The following is a 24,537-nucleotide window of genomic DNA, read 5'->3' as shown; positions in this document are numbered from 1 at the left end:
GTTTGAAATTAGGACCTCAATCCTATAATTCATTGTCTTGTGGCTACTAGTATTTACAGATGTATCTATAAAGTGAGGTGTGAAATATTCATACAGTGTGTGTATGGGTTAAACAAAATGACAACAATATCAAAGAAAGCAAGATGTTATTAACCAAAGGAGTGAAGATAAGGGATATGAGTTTTCTTCAATTTGTCTTCCTCTGTACAAATGAAATATATATGTAAGATAGCAACTGCTGATCTACATTTTTAACAAACATGTCAGAAAATATGCCTTCTCTGCTTTGGACTACTTAACATAGCAGTGTCAAAATTTCGGAGCTTGGGTATTTGTTCCAAATTCATCCTGTCACTGCCGGCAACCAGGGATAGCCTAGTGGTAGTTTCCCTGCTCCGATAGTAGTAGATGACAGATTTGATTCCTGCTGGTTCCTTTTTTCTGACATGTTTGTTAAATATGTAGATCAGCATTTGCAATCTTACAAACTTCATTAGTACAGAGCGAGACATATCGATGAAAATTCATACCCCACCACAAAGAAATTTTTGTAGAGTTTTCAGAAATTATCACCAACACTATTTTAATTACTGATTGCATGTTACGGCATTACATTGATTCGACTGTGGATGAGACATACTAGTACATCAACATGTTATTGTCAGTTGCTTGTGTGCTGGCTGTGAGACATGCATCATCACTAAAGCAGTCCTTCCAGGAAAGACAGAGGACATACTTAACCATACGCCCCCTGTAGAGATAAACTATAGCTGCTAACCTCTGTCATGTTATGAGGGGGAGGAAAGTCTTTCATCAAGGCACTTTTAACTAACATTACTCATGGAGATTAATTTCAAAGTGAGTCATTGTGTGTAATCACATGTGATTCATTTGCAAGTGACTGAGGAAAATTGTTCTTGGACATACATGATGAGGAAAGGAAAAAAAGTCAATGTTACTTGAAAGTGGGTGATAACAATGAGAGCATGCATAGTACATACATCCATTTTTTTTTTTTTTTTTTTTTGATGGCCTATTCCAAGTGGTATAACCAGCCGTCTTGCTTAAGTTTATTGAATTTGATACTAAGTTTCAGTGATAGATAATATAATACAATGGCATTTCAATCATTTCGTGTAAGTCCTCAATAGCAAATAATGAATTTGGTCAGGAACAAATCTTTGTTGAAACATCTTACAAAATCAGTTCCTGTTGAAGCTACCCAAAAATGCTGAATTTGTAGAATGGTCCAGTTTTCTTGCTAACTTTGTTACACAGTCATATGAAATGATAGCAGGCCTTTAGACATGCTTATAGCTTTCAGGAAAATGTGCTTTGCATGACTTGAGTTTGTGCAGTTATATAATAAAACAATCATGCTCAATGGAAAAACCTGTATTCTTTGCTACATAAATGGATTGCCCTGAGATTGAGGTTCTAAAAGGACATGAACACTTTGTGCATGGGTGGGAGAGATCTGCCAAATTGTATCAAGGGATTGGTGAGAGAGAAAAGGAAAAAGCAGAGTTAAGTTCTTGGTAGATAGGTGTGTAGAGTGTGCCAGACCCAGTGGGAGAGCAAGAAAGGTGACCCACATGTGTGCTTAGATTTCACATACATGTTTTACCAATATGATGCTGCTTTGTGCCTTGCGCAATTTGGTCATGGCGCTCTTGACTCAACTGTGAATCATCCTGACCTGCCCAGCCTCGGTGGCGACATTCGTGTTTACTTATGTGCAGACTGTGAATGTGTAATACGTGGAATTTTCTCCCATCCCTATTCCTCTTTTTTTCTCCTCTCTATCATCTTCTCTCCCTCTTGAGCTCTCCTATGTCCATCTCTCATGCCAACTTATGACTCCATGTCTGTCATATATCCATAGTCTACTCTATTTTTCTAATATTAACTAGTTTATTAAATTTTACCCCTTTCTTTTGTTCTAGTTCTTCACAAAGTGTATCAGAGAAAAAAAAAATATCTCTGCAAGTACACACCAGTATTTCCTCTTGTTTTTCATTGGTGGTTATATGTTTTTTTCCATCTCTTCTGCCATATGTCATGAAGATTATCAGGAAGAAGGTGCTATTATCATGCATGCAACATCAGAGGTGATAGATTATAAACCAGAAAATTCCCAAGTGCCAAGCACAAATTGTAAATGGTTCAAGCCCTCATAATTAGAGTCAATGTTATAAAGATATTGACTTGTTCAATTGTTCTCATGTGGTCATATCCCCAAACACTTGAATCTTATATCAGATGTATTCTGATATTTCTTTTCTAATGACTTTTCAGATAGCAGACTGGTTAACTAGTGCATAATGTTGTCTAAACTTGACTTACTATAAAAGTTGTTATTTTTGCGAGGATTTCATTTTCACAAATTACTGTTGGGCCATGAATTTCACAACACATTAAAATATCACGAATGATTGCCCTTATGATAGTCCTGGGGGGCATTTCATGAAGCATTTTGTCTGACAAGTTGTCGGACATATTGGGCTCTCAGCCAATCAGATGCAAGGATTTCAATAGCTTGTAACAGTTTGTCAGAAAAATATCCGACCAAAATGCTTCATGAAATGCCCCCCTGGTGTCAAATCGCGAAAACAACATCTCTCGAATATGTCTGTGACCCTCTGTAAAATATCTGTACACGAACAGTTTTGACAGTATCTTGAGGAGTGTCCAACCATACCACATGTTGGAGTCAGTCATAGCCTGGTCACATGATTCAGTTGATGCTGTTAAGGGTTAAAAAGATTGTGTACACACACACAAAAAAAAAAATGACCAAAATGAATTTTCTTCTGATGTGAAAGTGAAAAATATAATGCTATTCCTGCATGGATAACTTCAAAATAATGATTAATCAGATATACTAGGATTTGAGACTGGGTATAGTAGCTTTTGAACAACAACAACAACAACAAAAACCCTGGAAATTTTAAGGTTTTGTGTACAATATGCACATTGTGAGGCAGTAATATCAACTCATTTATTTGCATATTCATATTGACTGTCAAGAAATGTTTCAGAAAAATTTGCCAAATTTCATAACTTCCTGATTTTGTTTTGTCTGATTTTGATTAAATTCGCTGTTGTGCTTTAATGAAATTTTGTTCTTTCTCATCAGACTAACTGGTCCTAAATTAAATCTGAACTTTGAAGTTTTGGGTTGCATAAAGCCATTGCAACATTATTTGCCAAAGTTAAAGATTGTGTCCAAAACATTTCTAAGGTGAAAGTAGGAAGGCTGTTATTCTACATTTCGGATAGTCATTAATGTGCATATATAACTTTGCCTGTATATAAGTGTGAGGTGTTTCAACATCTTTTATTCGTAGAATGGATGTCATCAGTTTGAATAAAGACATGAATGAGGGCCAGTACATCCTGTGACATGGCTTTCTTGCACTTTATTTCGTCAGGCTTTTGGCCTTCATGGCCCTGGTCGCAGCTGTGTGTAGTTCTCGTGGACCAAGAACCACAGAGGCCTAAACACCAACTAGAGTGACTCACAGCTGAGACTGAGGTGGAGAAGGCAGAAAGCTTGGCAAAATTATGTGTGGGAAAGTCATCATATCACCGCACCGCATGTATCGGCCCTCATTCATTTGCTTGAATGATATATTTGACAAATATTGTGCTCAAAGCTTGTAAAATCAATGACCTGCCAATGACATTAACATACTTTTCTTGAAATAGGACAGTTATGCTCTAATCAATGTGATATACCCTTCACCTAAAGCTAACTTTCAGGAGTTACCGTGAACTCTACAATACCTTGTACAACCATCTACACACTGCCGAAGGACTTTTTGAGGAAGGAGCAAAACTCTATATGTAAGTGCAATAATGGTCAAGTCAAATCAAACAAACAAAGAATGCTGGAGGTTTCAAAGTTTCAAGTGTTGTCAAAAACTGAGTTAAAAAGCGAATGTTCATATTGACATACACACATATCTTCACCAACTTTCCTTTTTTTTTCATGTGGAAATAGAAATTAAAACTGCAATCAAATATTTGCTGCATTACAATTAGCGAGGTCTTTTGACTTTAAAGAGTTAATGGCTGTATGTAGTTGCTAAATTAATGGCCAGAAACTTGATTTTCATGATATTTGCATCCATAAACAAGTAGAGTTGCGAGCTGATGACATTGACACCTCAGCTTATTTGCGTATAATATTACAGTAAGTATTACTACACTTGTGATTGATGAAACTGACAGTCTCTGAAGTTTGAAATTCTTAAGGTTTCATATCTCTGGTTTAATTTTTTTGTGAAATTTCTACCATTCTGTTTATCATATTACACAACATTAATCACACAATTTCAACATGGTGTGGTGTTGCACTTAGATATGATCATATTGCCAAACCCCTTACTTTGCTTGTTTTTGCATAAAAGTCCAGTACATTTTGACAAGTCACTAGCATATGTTTGTGATCAAAGCAAAACTGACAAATATATCCTTGCAATAAATTCTGGCAAGTGGAGACTTGTGGCAGAGGTGCATGATGAGTTGTCATGGTGATCAAACTTGGTAGTGACTAATGGTGAAATGGCACACTATCTAAACCCTTTAGTGTGTACACTATCTATTCTTAAGCGTTTTCAGTAGTTGGTTGCCATGCGCAGGGGGTATGATAAGGTTATTAATAACTTCATTGTGATCCAAAGCGTAGATGTATTCAAAGACATATACAGTGACAGACAGACTCGGTGAACGTTGTTTGAACAAGTGGAAATGAACAGTGGGCAGAGAGGTCAGACAGAGGGCATATGAATATGGCAGGAATCCTAATTAGACTGGCACTTCTCCCATTCTCTATCACATCATTTACAGCCCTTCTCAGCCTCCTTATAATACATTTGCCTCTCACACACTGCCTCACACTTTCTCATCATTCATGTGCTCAAATATTCCAGGAAGAGGAAAAATGTCATTCTCTTTTCTGAGTTAAGGCTATAGGTGTCGTCATAACAAATCTTCCACATTGTTTAGCCTTGACTAAATTTACTGCTGCTTTATACCCCTATGCATAACACTGTACATCAGTGGAAACCAGTCAATTATCAGGGTTTGCATTACTCTATGAAAGATTTTATGAAAATTTTGGTAAATATTATTTCTATTGTGCTGTGAATATAGCTGTGGGGAAATCTGTGTAATTTTGATGTTGTGTATTCCTTGAAGTCTGTTGAAATCTGTTATGTTAGCAAAGTCAGTGATGATGCTATGAGCATAACCCCATCATGACAGTCAAGATCAGACTTAAAGACTTCAAATTCATGGTACCTTGAGGTTGGAAATGCATGGATAGACAGAGGACATAGTAGTAACATACAGAAATGCTTACTTGAGTCTTCATATTATTCATAATCTTAGCGCAGTCATCACAGAATGTTCCCTCAGACAATATATAATTTAAGAACTTTGTGATACCAACTAAATGACAAATATAGATTGTGCTAGACAGACAAGCTCAGAGTCATGTTGTACAGACAGCTCACAGTATCCATCTGGCTGGCTTATCTGTTGAAGCAGAAAGAGAATGAAAGAACAAAATAACAAAACAGAACAAGTAAGTGCTGCTTGAAAAAGAAATCCTGCGACATTCAGGAGATCATTTGATCTAAACTTGACATGTAATCAGTTCCTCTATTAAGGATGTGTCTGAATTGTGGTGAAGCGTGACTAAACCAGTTAGCTGAGTGACAGAAAATAGTTCATTAGCATCTGTATTTCTTGCCAAACTTCTGTATCTTACAATGTGGATAAATGTAATATCAGCTTCTTCAAACTTCGACTATTATAGTATGGATGATCTACCTGTATTATCTTGTCAGTGATTGTGATATGATTCCATGCTGGATTGTTTGACATTCATTTGAAGTGATTGACATCAGTATCACACCTCCTGTCTCCATCAAAGCCTTATCAGAAGGCAAATATTTAGGAATCATTAATAGCTATCAGCAATTATTAACCCGATCAGCTAGCTTCCTTCATGAAGTGTTGTGAATGAGACACCCCAGACAGAATGCCATGGGTCAAATGCAGCTGACTGTGTATTCTATTTTTGACATTATAAAAGCAGCAAAATGGCAGCGGTATGTCAACCTGAGTGTGAATGCATGGTTAGCTGTATATTATAATCAAGTCCATTTGTATTAGTTGTTCATGAACTTCTCTCTTAATATCATCACTGTGTGCTTGATGGTTTCCTGCCAAACTACCTCCATCTTTATTTGATTTTAAACATGGGATGGAAACAAGACACTGAGGCCATTTTTCACTTCCTCGATGAGTGATAAAAGAAAAAAGAAAAGTGCATCCTGTCATAGGCATACAAGGGAAGAGCACAAATTTATTCGTTGCATTCTATGCTATGTGTTTGCTACCCAAAATATCCACATTTATACATGACTGTATGTGTTATGTGGCATGGTATGTTATGATCATGCCACACTCACATGTGCACGTACACATAAGTAATCCTGCAATACTTCCTCCAGTTGGCTGTGTGGCATCATGCAGTCACATGATTTCACCCTAGTTTGATATCTTATTAAAGACATGACAAAAGAGATTATGTGCGTAAAAACTTCAAGCATTCACCGCAAATTTACTGTAGGACTAAAGCAGAGAGTTGGGTATAAGGAGACTCTCTGTAGGTACCTACATCCATGAAGGTATCAAAGGACAAGTCCACCTTCATATACATGTGGATTGAGTAAATGCAGCAACATTAGTATAACACGTCAGTGAAAGTTTGAAGAAAATCGGACAGTTCGTTCGATACTTATGAATTTTTAAAGTATCTGCACCGTCACTGCTGGATGAGAAGACTACTACACTGTATGATGTCACATGCGTACAACGATATAAGGAAAAAATGAAGAGAATTTCACTAAATTTTACTTTTTGAAAAAAAAAAATGTACATTTCCTCGACTCGTCACTGACGTATGTTAAGGGTAATATTATTCTCCTTTGCCTTCTGAAAGAGGGAAGTCAAGTGTTCTTTTATTATACGAGAAAGGTGAAAATATCTTGAATTTTCTTTATATTTTCTTGTTATCATTGTACACATACATATATGACATCACAAGCTGTAGTAGTCTTCTCATCCAGCAGTGACTAAGCAGAAACTTTAAAAATTCATAACTTTTAGACGGATTGTGCGATTTTCCTCAAACTCTTGCTGATGTGTTCTATTTATATTGCTGCATTCACTCAATCCACATGTCTATGAAGGTGAACTTGTCCTTTGATAAGTAACATAATCTCATACACGTTCTGTTGTGTCATGATGGAGCAAACCTAGACAAAAGCCCTACATACACATGTACATCACAAATGTACTATGCTATTGGCGGAGGATTTCACTTCCTGCAGTTGAATTCAGTGACAATTAAAAAACAAGCAAAAAAAAAAAAAAAACCAGCAGTTTTAGCACAATGACCCAGATGATATACTTAGTAGTAAATCAATGTGTGGCTAGCTGACAGAAGAGTAATGATAGTTTTTAGATAAGTGTGTGTGTGGGAGGGGGGAGGGGTGGTTGGTTGTGTGTAGGTACGTGAACATAGTTTGAGAGAGAAAAAAAAAAGAGAAAAGAATGGAAAAATATGAACTGTACATTCAGGACAGGTAGTCACATATAGATATGACTACTGTTTCTAATATTGTGTTGTTGTTAAAATACTGGCTATATTTCTGAATGACCGTCTTGAGTCAATTTGGGTACAGCCTACATGAAGTGTATTTACAGTGCATGAATTATGAAACAGTGACAGTGGGGGGTTCTCAGCCATCATGGATCCCAGAATGGTCAGTGTGCAGGGGTTCCATTTCCCAGTGGAGAAATTTTAATGATATCCCTTCTTCTGTTTTGCTACCAGTGGAATCTTTGCCTTTGATGTTCAAATTAACAAGGTATGATTTACATGTGTGACAAAATGTAATTGCACTGAGTCCTATGGAGTCCTATGCCCATACAGACTTATTTTCTCTTGTCTTAGATTCCCTTGTTCTGTATTTGCAGTCTTCCATAGATGTGTCCCACCTAAGTCATGAAGAATATGACACACCCTGACTGTCATGTGTGCCCCCAATATCATCATGTTAACACATACTGAGGTTGGTATAGGAGATATTTGTGTATGTATGTGAATAGACAAACACACCTGTGATATCTCCCTGTGTGCCTCTCCAACTCGCCGATCAATGTGACTTAATTTCGCCTGTGTGCACAAATTGCAGTGGGCGCTTGGAGACGCCGGGGTAGAAGCGGCTGGCGCGCACCTTGGCTGAGCTGATTGCATTTTGGTAGAGAGTGAGCAAGCGTGGCGATTCATGCGGAAGATGACGCATTTGAAGGGCAGTTGTCGCTAGTCGCTGTGGGTGATTCGTATCCCGTTTCTTCCATATTCGCCTCTTTCTCATAGAGAAGGTCAAGGTTAAGGGAGCAAAAACTCTGCAGACCACAGGATGAGTACATCCTTAACATTTTAAGAGATTATCAATGTCAGTACCCATAGCATTACTCCCACAATGGATATTTTTGGTTCAGTAAAAGATCATTAGTCAACAACACGCAGGGACTTGTGCATTGCCACAGCAGTCTTGAGAGGCCTCAGTGCAGTAGCCTGTCCATATCAAATATTTTAGGAGTATTCTAAAAATATTGATGGACTCTTTATGCAGATATACTATTAGAGCTGTGATGTGAAATAAGCCATCATTAGCAACAATATGCTGTATAGATAAGTAGGTTAAAAAAAATTTGAAGAAATGAAAAAGCAGTAGAGCTTAGAGCAGTAAGATTATTTACTGAGTGAAAACAAATGTTGGATACAAGTAAGCTAACAGTATATTGTAACATTGCATATTGTACATGGATTAGATTTGGTATAATGTAATACGTGCATATGATCTTTTTTGAACTCATTGTTGTTTCATGAACAATTTGCTCTCATCAAGTTTGTATCATACTATGTTATATAGGTCATACAGATATGCACAGAAGTAGGACTAATATGACATCAGTTCACCTTGTACACACATTTGCAATTTGATATCATTGAATGGTTCAGAATTTAAAGATACTTTTCCTGTTCTTCCATTCAAATATTTCACTGACACCAAGAGACAAACTATGAGAAATAAAGCTGAAGTCATGTTCTTTCCAATTTTTCCCAGCTCATTTATATCCATCAGCAGGTTCTGTTACAGGAAAGCATAATAACAAAATTTTTCAGTTGCTAGGTACAATTAATACTGATATTGCTTGGTATTGTACACAATAAAGATGGCCATCAGGTACACATGTATTTAGAATGCAGTAATTATGGCAATTATAAGTGCTTTAACCCCTAGTTTTGGGACACGACACCACGCCTTCAGGGAGGCCTGAACGTATGAATGCAGAAATATTTCAGGGACATTGCCATAGAATGCAAGTGAGAGGTCATGGTAGGGTTAGCACAAAGCAAAGAGAAAATGTTTTTGACAAGAGAAGCAAGAGAGTTGAAAAGAAAAGAGTGGGGTAATAATATTCATAAAGAGAGATTGGGGAGAATGGCAGGCCTTAAGGCCTGTTTGTCATGATATATGATATGCACACAGGAACAACCCAGCCCTTTTGTTCATGGCAGGTGATCGCATTAGAGTTGCTGGAGTCGTGAATTAGCGCTACGCCATTCACAATCTGAAAGGAAGCCATCCAACCCCTCCCTCCCAGCCAGTAGATTATATTCAGGAGTGGGTGACTGCATTGGCCTCTACTGGTTTTATTTACACCTCCATCTAACCATTTGGACTAGCAGAGCAGATATGTGGGAGTGGAAGGCACGTTTTAGGTGTAGGAGAAATAATATATTTTAGCATTCCGTGGAGGAAAGTTTTCCCCGTGGAAATTATTTCATCATCATATTGCTAAAACAGAGCGAAATTCAGCAATATGTGGGTGTTATCAAACACAAATGAACACAGCTACAAAAGTCTGAATGTCTGTAAATCATTGTCGTTAGCATCCTATTATGATTGATATATACAACAAATGTCTTGATCACATGACAACTAGTGGTGTAATATGCAAGGAATCCTGGTCTTTTGTACACGCACAAAAAAAGACCCAACTTTGATGTTCCGGAAATTTGTATTAAAAAAATCAACCTTTCAGGTCGCGGAAGATGATTTATATTGTATACACCTCCCCATGAAGTACATTATCTTGCATCGTAAATGAGTTTCAAGGAAATATCCTTTTCTTTCAATCTTAGATGAATGTCAGTTCACTCTGTCAGCTAGGCTGTCATGTAGTCTCCAAAGTAATATTTTCATTGGATTGTTGATATATTTCAATCTTAACACAATTTGTATAAGGTAGATTTTTTTCTATTATATTCATAAATGAATAAATAATAATAAAAATGTAATGTTATCATTTTTGTGGGCAAGGATTTACTGCGGTTACCCATTCCGCGAGCATTGGTTCAAAATTCCTTGCACTCATTCACACGCCATTGTTGTGCTTGTATACTATGAATAATCTCTGCAGAGTATGTCTTAGATCATAAAAAAGAATAAAGTATACATAGATCTGTTAAAAGAAAGTATTATTGGTATCAAGAAAAAATGGGGATGTTAGCTTTCTTTGGTGATCAGTGATGATCAGTTTCTTTGTCAAACAAATAAATGATTTGAGTAGGACCATCTCAAGATACTACCATACAGATCTCCCCACCATGGGCCAGATTGACATTTCTTACTGCAGTCGAAGAGTAGTTATAATCAATGTAAAAATGAGAAAGGGATGAAGGAGATTATTACAAAGAGTTATTGTCCCCGCCGAACGAGTTCGAGCAGGGGACTATGAAACGGGCTCCGTACGTGTGTGTGTCCGTGTGTCCGTCCGTCTGTCTGTCCGTCCGTCCGTCTGTCTGTCTGTGTGTCCGTGTGTGATCAAAATGTTCAATTTGCTACTTCTCTGTCATTTATGAGCCAATTTTGATTCTGTTTGATTTATATGATAGCACTACATGGGAGCTTTGAAACTTCCACACAGAATTTCAGTTGTGACCTTTGACCTTGACCTTTGACCTATATTGTACATTTTGCTTCAAAATGCTACTCCTTCGCCATTTCTAACCCGATTTCGATTCCGTTTGCTTTATGTGATGGCACTAGGTGAGGGCTTCAAAACTTCTACACAGAATTTTGACCTTTGACTTCTTTGACCTTTGACCTTGATTTTTGACCTATATTGTACATTGGCTACAAAATGCTACTCCTTCGCCATTTCTAACCCGATTTCGATTCCGTTTGCTTTATGTGATGGCACTAGGTGAGGGCTTCAAAACTTCTACACAGAATTTTGACCTTTGACTTCTTTGACCTTTGACCTTGATTTTTGACCTATATTGTACATTGGCTACAAAATGCTACTCCTTCGCCATTTCTAACCCGATTTCGATTCCGTTTGCTTTATGTGATGGCACTAGGTGAGGGCTTCAAAACTTCTACACAGAATTTTGACCTTTGACCTTTGACCTTGACCTTTTTTTGACCTGCATTGTACATTTTGCTACAAAACACTACTCCTTTGCCATTTCTAACCCAATTTCATTTCCGTTTGCTTTATGTGATGGCACTACAGTCTGTAGGTGAGGGCTTCAAAACTTCTACACAGAATTTTCACCTTTGACTTCTTTGACCTTTGACCTTGATTTTTGACCTGCATTGTACATTTTGCTACAAAACGCTACTCCTTTGCCATTTCTAACCCAATTTCATTTCCGTTTGCTTTATGTGATGGCACTACAGTCTGTAGGTGAGGGCTTCAAAACTTCTACACAGAATTTTCACCTTTGACTTCTTTGACCTTTGACCTTGACCTATATTGTACATTGGCTACAAAATGCTACTCCTTCGCCATTTCTAACCCGATTTCGATTCCGTTTGCTTTTTGTGATGGCACTAGGTGAGGGCTTCAAAACTTCTACACAGAATTTTGACCTTTGACTTCTTTGACCTTTGACCTTGATTTTTTACCTATATTGTACATTGGCTACAAAATGCTACTCCTTTGCCATTTCTAACCCGATTTCGATTCCGTTTGCTTTTTGTGATGGCACTAGGTGAGGGCTTCAAAACTTGTACACAGAATTTTGACCTTTGACTTCTTTGACCTTTGACCTTGATTTTTTACCGATATTGTACATTTTGCTACTAAATGCTACTTCCGGCGGGGACATATTTTACGCACCGCGTAATTTCTACTTTTCCTTGTCTTTGAGTTAGAGACTCCCTGCTTCACAGGCCAAGGTGTAAAAATGATCAAGGAATATTTTAAAGTGTTCATTGGACTGTGCCAAAAAATATTCATGCTGCTGTAGAAACTGTTACTATGCTATTGATATAGGTATTCTATATACTCTATATGTTAGTAAAATAGAGACAGTTCCCAGCCATGTCAATAGTTTTAAAGATATTTCATTTCAGAAAATCCCAAAGTGGTAACTTTTTTTTTTGGGGGGGGGGCAAAAAGGGAAGAGCAGGAGTGGCTCTACATAGTACAATGTGACAAATATCTAAGATATCCACATATTGATGTGCCCATGGGATGCCATCCAGCTGACTCTTCACCTCACATATGCCACCAGTTTGATCAAGTGAGTGAAGCCCTATGTCAGTCATAGTCTAACCCTCTAGTCAATTCACTGGAGATAGGATGAATGCTTATAAAAGTCATTCATTTAATTAAGAAAACGTTGGAACTGACATACAGACAGTCGACCTGAAAACACAATGTGCCCAACCCTCCAATGACTTTGCGAACTATAATCTTTCTTTGTGTTAGAGGTGCTTTACCAGGCTGTCTCTGGATATGATATTTACAATGAATGGAACTCAGAACCCAAACCATATCTCCCACTCAATTCCCCCGCAGTTCTCTCTTCATACTCTGATTCTATTTCTCTTTCGTTTCTCTGTTTACCATGTTACGGGAAATGGGCAAACGGCCTCAGATGGAGGGATTTTGTTTGATTAGTCCTGCCTGCCCAAGAATGAATTGCGTGTCAAGTTTTTGTCACGGATATGCCAACCGCAGTTTAGGCAATGTTCAAAATACACAGGCATCAGTATGTTTGCTCTTCACATAAAACACGGTCTGCTAGCTTCATTCCCCATTCCCTTGTCTTCAGCTAGTATTCCCTCATAATGCTGATATTAGAGTACAGGACTTTATCTATGAAGGGTATGGAAGGCAATTACTGGTAGTTGTTTTTTGGCTATAAAAACATAAGCCAGATATTGTTCTTGCATTCTCAATATTTATCAATGAAAGAATCACTAAAAAGAGAGTTGTTTTAGTAGGGTTTGTAAATTTCTTTGTGTTTAATGGGGGAGATAAGCGAGGTATGAGTATCTAGACTGTGGGCATCAAAAAGTAGAAATGTGATGTGATTTCTTCTTTTTTTCTGTCTTAGATCACACTCCATTCAATTCCATTCAACTCAAAATTTATTCATTATAAAATTCAAGTTAGAAACAGATGTACTGTATATTTCTGCATATGAAATGTTGGAATTCCTTTTTATTCTCCTGCGTTCCTTTACTTGGTTGTTCTCTTTTCACTTTTAAGAACTCTTTTGAGAATAAGTCTCTTGAGATAGCTTTAGAGTTTTCTTTTACAGTCTCTCCGAGAGAAACACCGCTATACCAGAAATGTAAGAAGACTAGATTTTACACAAAGTTCTGTAGTTTGGTAAAGATCCCATAAAATCTGTGTATCATAATCAAAGACTTTCGTGTAATTTCTTGTTTCATTTTTCAAAGGAGTCAGCCCAGTCATATAAAGCAGTTACAACACTGTGCATGCAGAGGGTAAAAACCCAACGCCCTATAAATTTCAGACCAACAATTTAGTGTAATAAAGAAATGTCAAATTTGTGAGTTTATTGTCATTTCTGTTACTATTAGCCTTGATTCAGCAGACATGGAGACACACCGTACCATTTGTGCTAATTCATGATGAATATACATTGTATGCACGATACATGACACCCACGTATTGACTACACCAGTGCAAATCATCACAGAGTAACTGGCATGGAATTAAAACAAAGCTGTATCAAATGATGATAGGCACAAACACACAGGATACAATGACGGCCCATACAGACACAAAATTTAGCATATGTGCCATGACTGGTAATATACTTAGTCATTTCTTGGCAAATACACTGTGCTTCTTTATCACTGGCATACATGTTTGTTTATTGGAAAATTATTGTGTAGGTTATTTAAAGCACAGCTCACAGCAGAAGTTAATGCTTTCCTATTTGAATATGTGATGAAACACTTGAACAGGACAGACGATTATTAATTACAGATGCCCACTGAAGCCCAATGTATGTGAATGCAGGGGGTGAGGGGATGGGGATGGCTTGGTGTGGTATCTTCACAACAGGAAAATGTAATTTGTAATATTCAATAGATGTTTAATAAAAACTAAAGGGTTAGGCAAAGTTCATGGTTGTGGTTCTGCCTATTCACAATAGATGGGCCATGCATGGACTCTTTTGAGACAGTGTTTTGCACAGATTACAACAATGTTGAGGGTTGAAGACAGAAGGGATTTTGTAAAGCTGTAAAATGGTGATGATTTACTTATCAGATGACTCTTAGAAGTCTGATTCTAAGAATCTCCATGTAAAGCAACTCCATGCTTTGATAATATATTTGTCTGATAACAACAAGTGTTTAGATTGTTTTTCCAAAAGAAAACTTACGAGGGAAACCTTACATCAGAAATCCGTAAATGTGAAATTTTAGAGTGCTTGAATATATTCAGATTTCTGTGAATATCAACATTGAATACTTCTATCTCTGAATATTGATATTTAACTATATTGCTGTATTTTCTCATGACTGATACCAAAATTAAAAGCTGGGCACTTCCTCAATGGGAGATACATGGAGTGAACTGAAAACACACAACTTTGCCAGTCTTTTCATTTCTTTGTGTGTGTTCACATCGAGGTTATTTTGTACCTTTGGTGTGCTGTGAAATAAAAACACATAAGTGTAAAAAGTCACAAAAAGTATGGCGCAAGAGACATGTGTGAAGTTCATGTAGAATTACTAAATAGTTATTTTCAGCCTTGAAAGAGAGTGAAGTGTCATCTTCTTTTATATTGTATCTTGCAAGCGGAGTGATTGCTTTTTCTTTCTGGCCTACATTACCTGTTTCCACAAACAGGAGACAGAGAAGTTGTGACCCTGTAAAGTGTCAGTACAAATCTTGGGAATTTCACATGTCGAGATTGGGGAAATTCAGTCACGTTCTTGTTGGTGAAATTTGTACTTGATGTTGAAAATTAATGTTGGTAAAATTTGTACCTCTAGGAAAGGTGTTTTCACCTTTATTTTTCCCTGAAGCTTTATTGAATGAAGTTGTAGTTCCAAAAGGGCTGTGTCAGATGTGAAAGAAATTTAGTGTGCTGATAAAGAAAATAAAAGAAAAGCAATGAAAGAGGTAGATATCAAGGACAAGCTGATTGTGGTTGATGAAAAGATTTAACTGGTACCAAAATTTCTGAGATATCCTGTAGACAAAAAGTTGCATAACACTTGATGTGAAATTTAGGATCTAACTGCTTGTTAGTATATCCTGGAATATAGTAATATTTATTTTCTCGTTTGTTTTCTGCATGTTTGTTGTATTTTACAGAGGCCTTAATACCCATGTATACAGTCTGGAAAGAAGTCCCAGTGCCACCACATGATGTACTGCACACTGACTGTGATTTCACTATAGTACACTTATGAAGGCATGGGTTTCAAAAAGATGTTTCCAACAGTTCATTTATTGATGTATCTGAAGTGTTACTGAATATTGAAATTAGTACCACAAATAATATATCATTTACCCATGCAACCATATTTGTGTTCTTAACTTTCCAAAGTTTGGTTTGTTTGTGATTTGTATTTTATGATTCCAATTTATATGAAGATTTTATAAGGTTTACAGAGTTCATCAGTCAAATCAGTGAGATTTTGCATTTTCTTTAAACAAGATATATGATGAAGTTGCTAATTTCTCATGATATTGTCCTGTTAGGTGCCTGAAATAGATTTTGAAGTTAGACATGTGAAGTACATGAGTACAAAAGTACATAGATACTTTAATATAAGGACTATGTAACTATCATTTCTTCTCAATGCACTTCAAACAGCAACAATTACTCAGAAATGTTGGTACTAAGTGTTATGTACCAAGTGTATCAAGTGTTATGCAACTTTTTGTCCACAGGATATCTCAGAAATTTTGGTACCAGTTAAAACTTTTCATCAACCACAATCAGCTTGTCCTTGATTTCTACCTCTTTCATAGCTTTTCTTTAATTTTCCTTATCAGCACACTAAACTTGTGAGATATTTCTTGAAACAACTTCACAGACATAAAAATCATGGAAATTTCAAACATGTCACATTGATTAGATAAGACATCACAGACAAGAGGGCTCACTGTAGGATTTTACTATGGGAATAAAAGGAATCTAGAATAAAGTGTGACAACTGGAAAATCTATGTTTTGTTAACATGGCTAAGGCTCATTCTGCTGGAAAGGTACAGATTTTCTATTACTGTGGGTAAAAATTCATTTTCTACAGAGTTTGGAGAGCTACCATTCCTTCTATACATAGAAGTGTGTGAGCTGCCTGATAGGTTCTGAAAACTGCAGACTGGCTCTGGCAGGAAAAACCAAACCAAACCCCACAAGAATGGCAACAGTTTTGCTCTGTTTAAAGATACAAATGGAGAATGGTATGAAAAGAGGAGGGAGGAAAGGAGAGAAAGACAAGAAAAAGAGGGAAGAGAGAGGGAGAGTGAGGGAGAGAGTCAGAGGAAATACAGGAAATGCGGCCCAAATGAGGTCATGAAGCGTTTCATGCAATCAAATTGGGTTGATGAAGCCCAGTTACATGTCATTATGTTAAGTATATCATGTGCCTATTGAAGGTTTGCACTGCTCATTACTCAGGGTTGGCCTTCAAAAAACAAAGCTTTTGATCCCACAGCATTCCATACCTTTAGCAAATTAAATGCCAGCACTGCCGTACACCAATCTCATTAAGGAACCCTGGCTTAGTTAGACATGACCCTCTTAATGTGAACAATCATGCTGTCTCTCAGTCATGCTATCTCAGAGTCTGTAGAATGTGAATGGTGGATTTCTTTTTACCTATATTAGTGTAACAACCAAAGGGTCTCTATTTCCTTTTGTGTCTGTCTCTGCTAAACAGGTGAAGTCACACCTACAACTTGTACATGTTTGTATCCTTCATGACTTATCTGCAATACAAATACAGGATCTTAAAAGTACCCAAACATGCAAATGAAGTGGCGTAGATTCACAAGAGCTAGCAGGCAACATGGTGTGACATGTTGAACATCTATTGGTGCAAGGATAATCCATGTCATGCAGAAAAATCTTGTTTATATCAAACTACACAAAAGCTTTGAGTATTTGCACAGAGAGATGTCTCAGACACCTGCTCATAGCAGCTCTTTGGAGATGTACAGATATGTATGGAAGATAACATGTATTGTTTAAATCCTGAATGACATTCAAATCATCATGAGATACTTAATATTTAGCCCAATAAAGCACAAAGAGCTGCAGCCACCATTGTGGAGTTACAATATACACACATAATGGTTGCTCACAATGGAATTTTCTAGATGAATGAAGGAAGTCATGCTTGTTGCATTCTGGAAGTTGCTTCTTTTTTTTTTCTTTTTCAGCTTTAGCATTTACTCAAATTGATAACATAAAGGATCTTCCTGCCTTCTTAGTAGATTTTGCATGACATCTCACTTGGTGCAATTCTTGTATTTTTTTTCTGCTTTCTGTGTATTCTTTATGATGTCTTATTTTGTGTGCAGCTTCTATATGTGTGCATAATCATTATAGGCCCACTACCACAGAGGATGCATCTTTTACTTTGATTCATACCATCTTAAGAATAAAACCTGTCATTAACTTGACAAAGCCCTGTGGGCAAAAATTCATTAAAACAATGCCTTTCACTTAGTTCCCTTAATTACTACCGTTGTGAACCAATATTGATTTTTTTTTAATGAATTCTATATGAAAGTGGCCAAAGTGGCATTCTCCAGGGGATTGTTCAAATTTTGAAAATTTGTTTTATGAGGCAAGTAACTGTGGTACACATGAAAAATTGTGAAAAATGCTGCAGAGGAATGGTACCACTATTTCAGTTTGGGAGTTTTATGTAAAAAGTTCAATCTTAGCCGAAGAGGTAGGGTAGCACAAATATTTCACATGGTTACCTTTGACCCCATTTCACAAGAATTATTTCAAAAAAGCAAACTGTGTAGTCTTCAAAGTCTGCTGGAAAATAATCACTGAAAGCAGAATGTGGAAGCAACTGCTTTTCTGAGCAGTCTGCCACTCCCAGAAAGCTTCTTTCTCAATTTAAAGGACAAGTTCACCTTCATAAACATAAGGATTGAGAAAATGTAGCAATATTAGTAGAACACATCATTGCAAGTTTGAGGAAAATCGGACAATCTGTTCAAAAGTTATGATTTTTTGAAGTTTTTGTGCAGTAACCGCTGGATGAGAAGACTACTGAAGTGTACGATGTCACATGCGTATAACAATATAAAGAAAATATAAAGAGAATTTCACAAAATTTCATCTTTTGAAAAAAAGGACACATTCCCTTGACTCGTTACCGACATATGTTATGGGTAATATTATTCCCCCTGCCTTTAGAAAGAGGCAAGTCAAATGCTCATTTGTTATGTGAAAAAAATTGAAAATATGTTAAATTTTCTTACATTTTCTTTATACTGTTGTACGCATATCACATCACAAGCTGTAGTAGTCTCCTCGTCCAGCAGTTCCAACACAAAAATTAAAAAAATTCATAACTTTTGCATCGATTGTCCAATTTTCCTCAAACTTTCACTGACGTGTTCTACTAATATTGCTGCATTCTCTCAATCCTTATGTTTATGAAGGTGAACTTGTCCTTTAAGGAGCAGTGTTGGTCTAATGTGGACTTTGCATCAAACTTAGCACGCAGTGATATGTCAGGTTGCTTTTATTACGCATACTTAATTGTACAACTCTGTGCATAGTGAACATATGCAATATCATCACTGTACTACTTGTTTGCTGTAGAATACACCTCAAGCAGAAATTCTTGCCCTCAAAATTTAACAATTTGTCAACGAAACTTAGCTTATTCATTCCTGTCATTTTTTCCCCCCGAAAATGTTGTATTGGTTGTAAAGGATTACATCATAGATACAAATGATAGATTAAATAGAAGGAATGAATGAATGATAAAATGGAGGTTTTAGTTGCATATATTGCAAGTCAAGAAATAGTCATATAGATGTGACACAAACTAGGTGTTCATACAGTTTGGATATGAATAAACTATAAATCATCCCAATAACCATATTTGAGCAGATCATTGGCACAGTATGGAGATGGTCATGAAGAAAAAAAAAACACAAATTAGTCTGCAAAGCTTTGACTGATTCATGGTCCACTGTAGTTCAACTGTAGGATATGAAATTTGAATTTGCATGGCATTATCAAAGACAAATACACATTGATCTGGTGATCTGAATATAAAGAGCAATAACTTGTTACTGGTGCTTAAAGGTATTGTTTACCATTGGGAGCAGTGATTTTAAAAATGTTCAAGATATCACATTTGATACATATGTGTAGGTCAGTTATATCACAAAACATCCTGGCATATAAAAAAATTGCAATAAAGCCTAAAATATAAGGAGATATCACTATTTTTTCTCAATAAACCTTAACTGTAGACAAATTAGTCTAGAAACATTTTCATTATAACTATTGTTCACATTTTGTATAATATATTTAACAATACTTAAAGGACAAGTACACCTTCATAAACATAAGGATTGAGAGAATGCAGCAATATTAATAGAACACATCAGTGAAAGTTTGAGGAAAATTGGACAATCGATGCAAAAGTTATGAATTTTTAAAATTTTTGTGTTGGAGCCGCTGGGTGAGGAGACTACTACAGCTTGTAATGTCATATGCGTACAACCGTATAAAGAAAATGTAAAGAAAATTCAACATATTTTCACTTTTTTCGCATAATAAAAGAGCACTTGACTTGCCGCTTTCTAAAGGCAGGGGGAATAATATTACCCATAACATATGTCGGTAACGAGTCAAGGGAATGTGTACTTTTTTCAAAAGATGATATTTTGTGAAATTCTCTTTATATTGTCCTTATATTGTTGTACGCATGTGACATTACACACTGCAGTAGTCTTCTCATCCAGCGGTTACTGCACAAAAACTTCAAAAATTCATAACTTTTGAACGGATTGTCCGATTTTCCTCAAACTTTCAATGATGTGTTCTACTAATATTGCTACATTCTCTCAATCCTTGTGTTTCTGAAGGTGAACTTGTCCTTTAACATTGATCATACTAATTCAGTTTTTTACATTGCTTGTTTCCATCCCTAACTCACACTTTAAAACTATTTTGAAGCACTAAAGCTGGGATTTTGTTTCTTCTGCAAATGGTAACAATGCCTTTAAAGCTGTCATTTGCAGACATAATGTGTTAGTTCTTTATAGAAGCAGACAACTTTAGAGACAGATAATCTCTGATATAAACATATCTCCTATTATATGCACTAAAACATTTTTTCCCCAGAGGCATTATGCCCATCAGCAACTAGAAGATAAATGTAGAAAAAGGAACAAATCAAGGAGTTTTTGTTTCTTATTTGCTGTGAAGGCTGCATGGGTTATTGATGGATAAAGGGAAAACTCCTGAAAGGAGCCACTGCCTTGAAATACAAGGATGCAAGCCATAGAATATGGTTTTCTTGAAGGCCAACATATGTACAGGCACACTCTGTCAATATGAAGTCATAATCCATCGCTTGTCTCTCGCTTTCTCTCCCTCATTGTAATTATATCAATGGCTTGTGCCATGAATTACGGGTTCCCATGGCAACCAAACACGAGCTGCACGCACATGATATAGCCACGTCATTTGATGGTGGGAGCAACGATTAATTGGGCAATCTTCACGATTTGCTACTTGTTGCAGTGTTTTGCCTGATGAACGTGTACATTGATCCCTGTAATTTTTTTAATTTTTTATTTTTTTTTTTTTTACGAGCTTTGCCTCACCCATGCCTTATGACATCAACTACAGTGTACCTGTTACTAAGGGAGCCCACGTTGTGTGTGCTGTGGCACATAATTGAAGCAGACTAGGTGGGAGTAATTGATACGTCTAATTCATACAGTGGTCTGCCCTGTGAAGCCATGTCGACCAGCAGGTCCCTGTATATGGAAGTGTGCATTTTTCTATGCTTGGCAAGAAAATTGAGGCTGTAAACATGATTCATCCTCAATATCTAAATATTGAAAGGCCAAATGATGTGATGAGTTTCCTGTATACCAGTAGCATGGTCAGTTGGTGGAAGAGCCATCTCAGAAGTTATCTCTGTCGTGGAATTCTATGATAGCCACAATGGCTGACAAAATCTTCGTGAAGGAGAATTCTTGTAGTGGATAGTGAAACTATTTTCCTCTCCTTTTTTGTTCATCTAATCATTATCGGGCAGTGGATTTTACACGGAAGATCACTAGCTTAGAATCATCCAAATACACATACTCACTTGTTTAACAGGTGATATTTTGCTGCCACAAAATGGTTGATTTGCAGCTCCATCAGCAGCCACATTTAATGTGGTTGCAATTTGTGCCAGTGTTATACAGGCATGACTGAATCTTACAACAGTGATAGAGCCACTGTATTGTTACAAATTAATACAATGATGTATATTGTAACGATATTAGTAGCTATTTTGCCAGTATTTGTGTTTTAACATAGCTTTATACCAACTGCATTTTGCCATCCCACATTGAAACTACCGGTGAATTGGTTGTACATAATGCATTAATCTCCTCCTCTGCTAGCATATGGACTGTTTGATATTCACAAAGATAAGACTAGCTGACATAGGAAAGAGAAACCTGTGGTTTATAATGAGGATGGGAAGGAGAAGGATGCTCATGGTGATGTTAGTGACAATTATGTTACAGATTTTAACACTGTGGTATCTTACAGAACAAAACAAATGCAAAGCAAGTTAAAATAAGGTAAAATACACAAAGAACATGAAATGTTACTGCAAAATATTCTCCTTAAAAAAAGTAAACAAAACAAAACAAATGAACAGATCTCCTGTGATACCATATACGCCATATATTTGGCGAGTCTAATTTTTTTTTGCGAAACGGGGACATCCTGACAATTTTATGAGTGGTCAAATTTGTAATTGTGGAGTACAGTACTGAACGGAAAAATGTATTCGTGAACATCACATTCATGTCGGGATGAGAGTTAATATTTTGGCATGTTTTTTAATTCGTGAATGGCACCCAGCTAGCGAAATTTGTTCAAATAAAATCCTTGCGATATATTTGGCATACTAACAGTATGGTCATGAATCAGCATTTTTGTTCATACAAATATCTGTGGAACATGGGAATGTTTTTTTGCTTGCTTTTGAGTATTTTGCCTTTTGCTTGTTTCTTTTCATCCAGGATGAGATTCGACAAGAAAAGTTGGTGCGAGAGAGGGAGCTCTCCATGAAGCAGGACCCAGACCGTATGTGGGCTCTGCGTATGAAGTTCTTGGAACAGGCCAAGAAGTATATGGGAGTACCATATGCTAAACGCTACCATGCTCCAGGCTGTAAGTCTTTCTCTTACATGTATATATTGGGCACAAAGTGGGTGGGTATATCAAGCTTGCCTCTTGACAACACGCCTGTTTATGGCGTTGAGCCTCTGCAACTATACACCAAAGGGATTGTCTGGAATGATGTGGAAGTGGTTGATCACTTGAAATGATTGAAAATCTCAAGTTCCAAATAAAAGTGCAATGGATGCAGTTTGACCTGTTTGAAGAAATCAGCTCATGACTTTTGCAAATCAAGAACTCATCTGCTATGTAATCCTGAGTATACAAAGCAGTGATAACAGGGCATAATGTATTTTATTATTTACAGCATTTGACAAACACGTATAGATGGTCAAGTACAGAAATCACTTTTGTATTTTCAGAACTAATTTCCTGAAATGTTCCATAGGACACAATGAAGTTCATGATTTATTCGCTACATATCCAACATTTTGTCTTGAAAATTGCCAAGATCAAGTATCATTCACTAATGACAGAATATTTATAAATGATGTTATACATCTGTTATGTTGTATTTGAAGTGAAACACAGTCAATTAACCAATAGTAAAAAAAAATAAATAATGATAATGAGAGTGAACTTGTGCAAACTCTGATGTGTATTCTTCATGCACCAAGTATATTTTAAATGCAAGCTATGTGATACAAGTGGAACTAAATCGTAGAGAAAGTAATGGTTGTTATGAATGTGTAAAGCCTTTCCTTCTTTCTCCTCCAGCTCCAATGTATGATGCTCCACTGTTCCTGGACTGCTGTGGCCTGGTACGCCGTTGTTTGCTGGACCTCAAGGAGGACTTTGGTTTCCGTGTGGGGTCCTGGAACCAGGCCTACCACTATGACACACTCCCCATCACGCTAACAGAGGATCAAATGAAGCCTGGGGACTTAGTCTTCATCTCAGGCACCTACTTCAATGAGAAGTGTAAGTTTTGTCAAACTTATCTTTTTAAAATGTGAAACTGGGAGATTAAAAAAAAAAAATTATGAAAGTCAAACAAACCATGCATACCTTGATTTCATTGATTACTTGATATGACATCCCATTGATTGAATTGATATGACATCGTTTTGATGCCTCATGTGCTGTGATGCCATTCTAGTAAAGCTCATTTCACTGGTAACTGTTTCCTTAACTCTAATTTCTTCAAATTGAAATTTCTTGACATGACTCTGCACATTATACATGCTGCATTATTAATGGTGTCACAAATCCCACATGGTAATGGAAGTATTTCCATAACATATATTCATCAAAAATGGTACTTTGTACAAATAATAATAGTGAGTTCTATCACATTGATGCCACTCTGTCAAAGAGGATTCTATGCAGCTGCCCATACTCTGCTGTATAAGCCAATTCACCTTCATCAAAATGCTTATACTTTATACTTGTTCAATTTTTCTCAGATTATCGCATCTGTGTTTTAGTGTCTTCTCAAGAAGTACTTTTGCCATTTTGGTAAATGCCCCTGCACTGCTTGGATCATTGAGCTTCACATCAGCATGATGAAACTTGTCTGATTTTCTCACAAAGAGTTGATTTCACCAAATATTCTCTTGCAATCATATTTATGATATGAATTTGTACAGCATATCTTTCTGCAGATCCTCTCAGGCAGAAAAGAAAAGAAAAGAAAAGAAAAGGGACAATATTTGTAAATGTTTGTTTCACAGAAACATTTACTTTACT

General features: G+C 36.7%; 1 protein-coding gene across 1 annotated transcript in view; it reads left to right on the top strand.

Annotated features, from left to right (window-relative positions):
* LOC139731805 (uncharacterized) overlaps positions 1-24,537 on the top strand; it is a 102,362-nt gene that overhangs the window by 64,795 nt on the left and 13,030 nt on the right. The window contains exons 2-3 of the mRNA XM_071642681.1: positions 22,689-22,839; positions 23,566-23,769. Of these exons, the coding sequence (XP_071498782.1) occupies positions 22,689-22,839; positions 23,566-23,769 (355 nt within the window). The remainder of the gene's footprint in view (positions 1-22,688; positions 22,840-23,565; positions 23,770-24,537) is intronic.

This window comes from Diadema antillarum, unplaced genomic scaffold (genome assembly GCF_040938485.1).
Source record: "Diadema antillarum isolate AM-2024a unplaced genomic scaffold, OU_Dant_1.0 seq00000385_RagTag, whole genome shotgun sequence".
In the NCBI taxonomy this organism is placed as follows: Eukaryota; Metazoa; Echinodermata; class Echinoidea; order Diadematoida; family Diadematidae; genus Diadema; species Diadema antillarum.
Note: the sequence above shows the minus strand (reverse complement) of the source record. Positions and strands in the feature narration are given on the sequence as shown.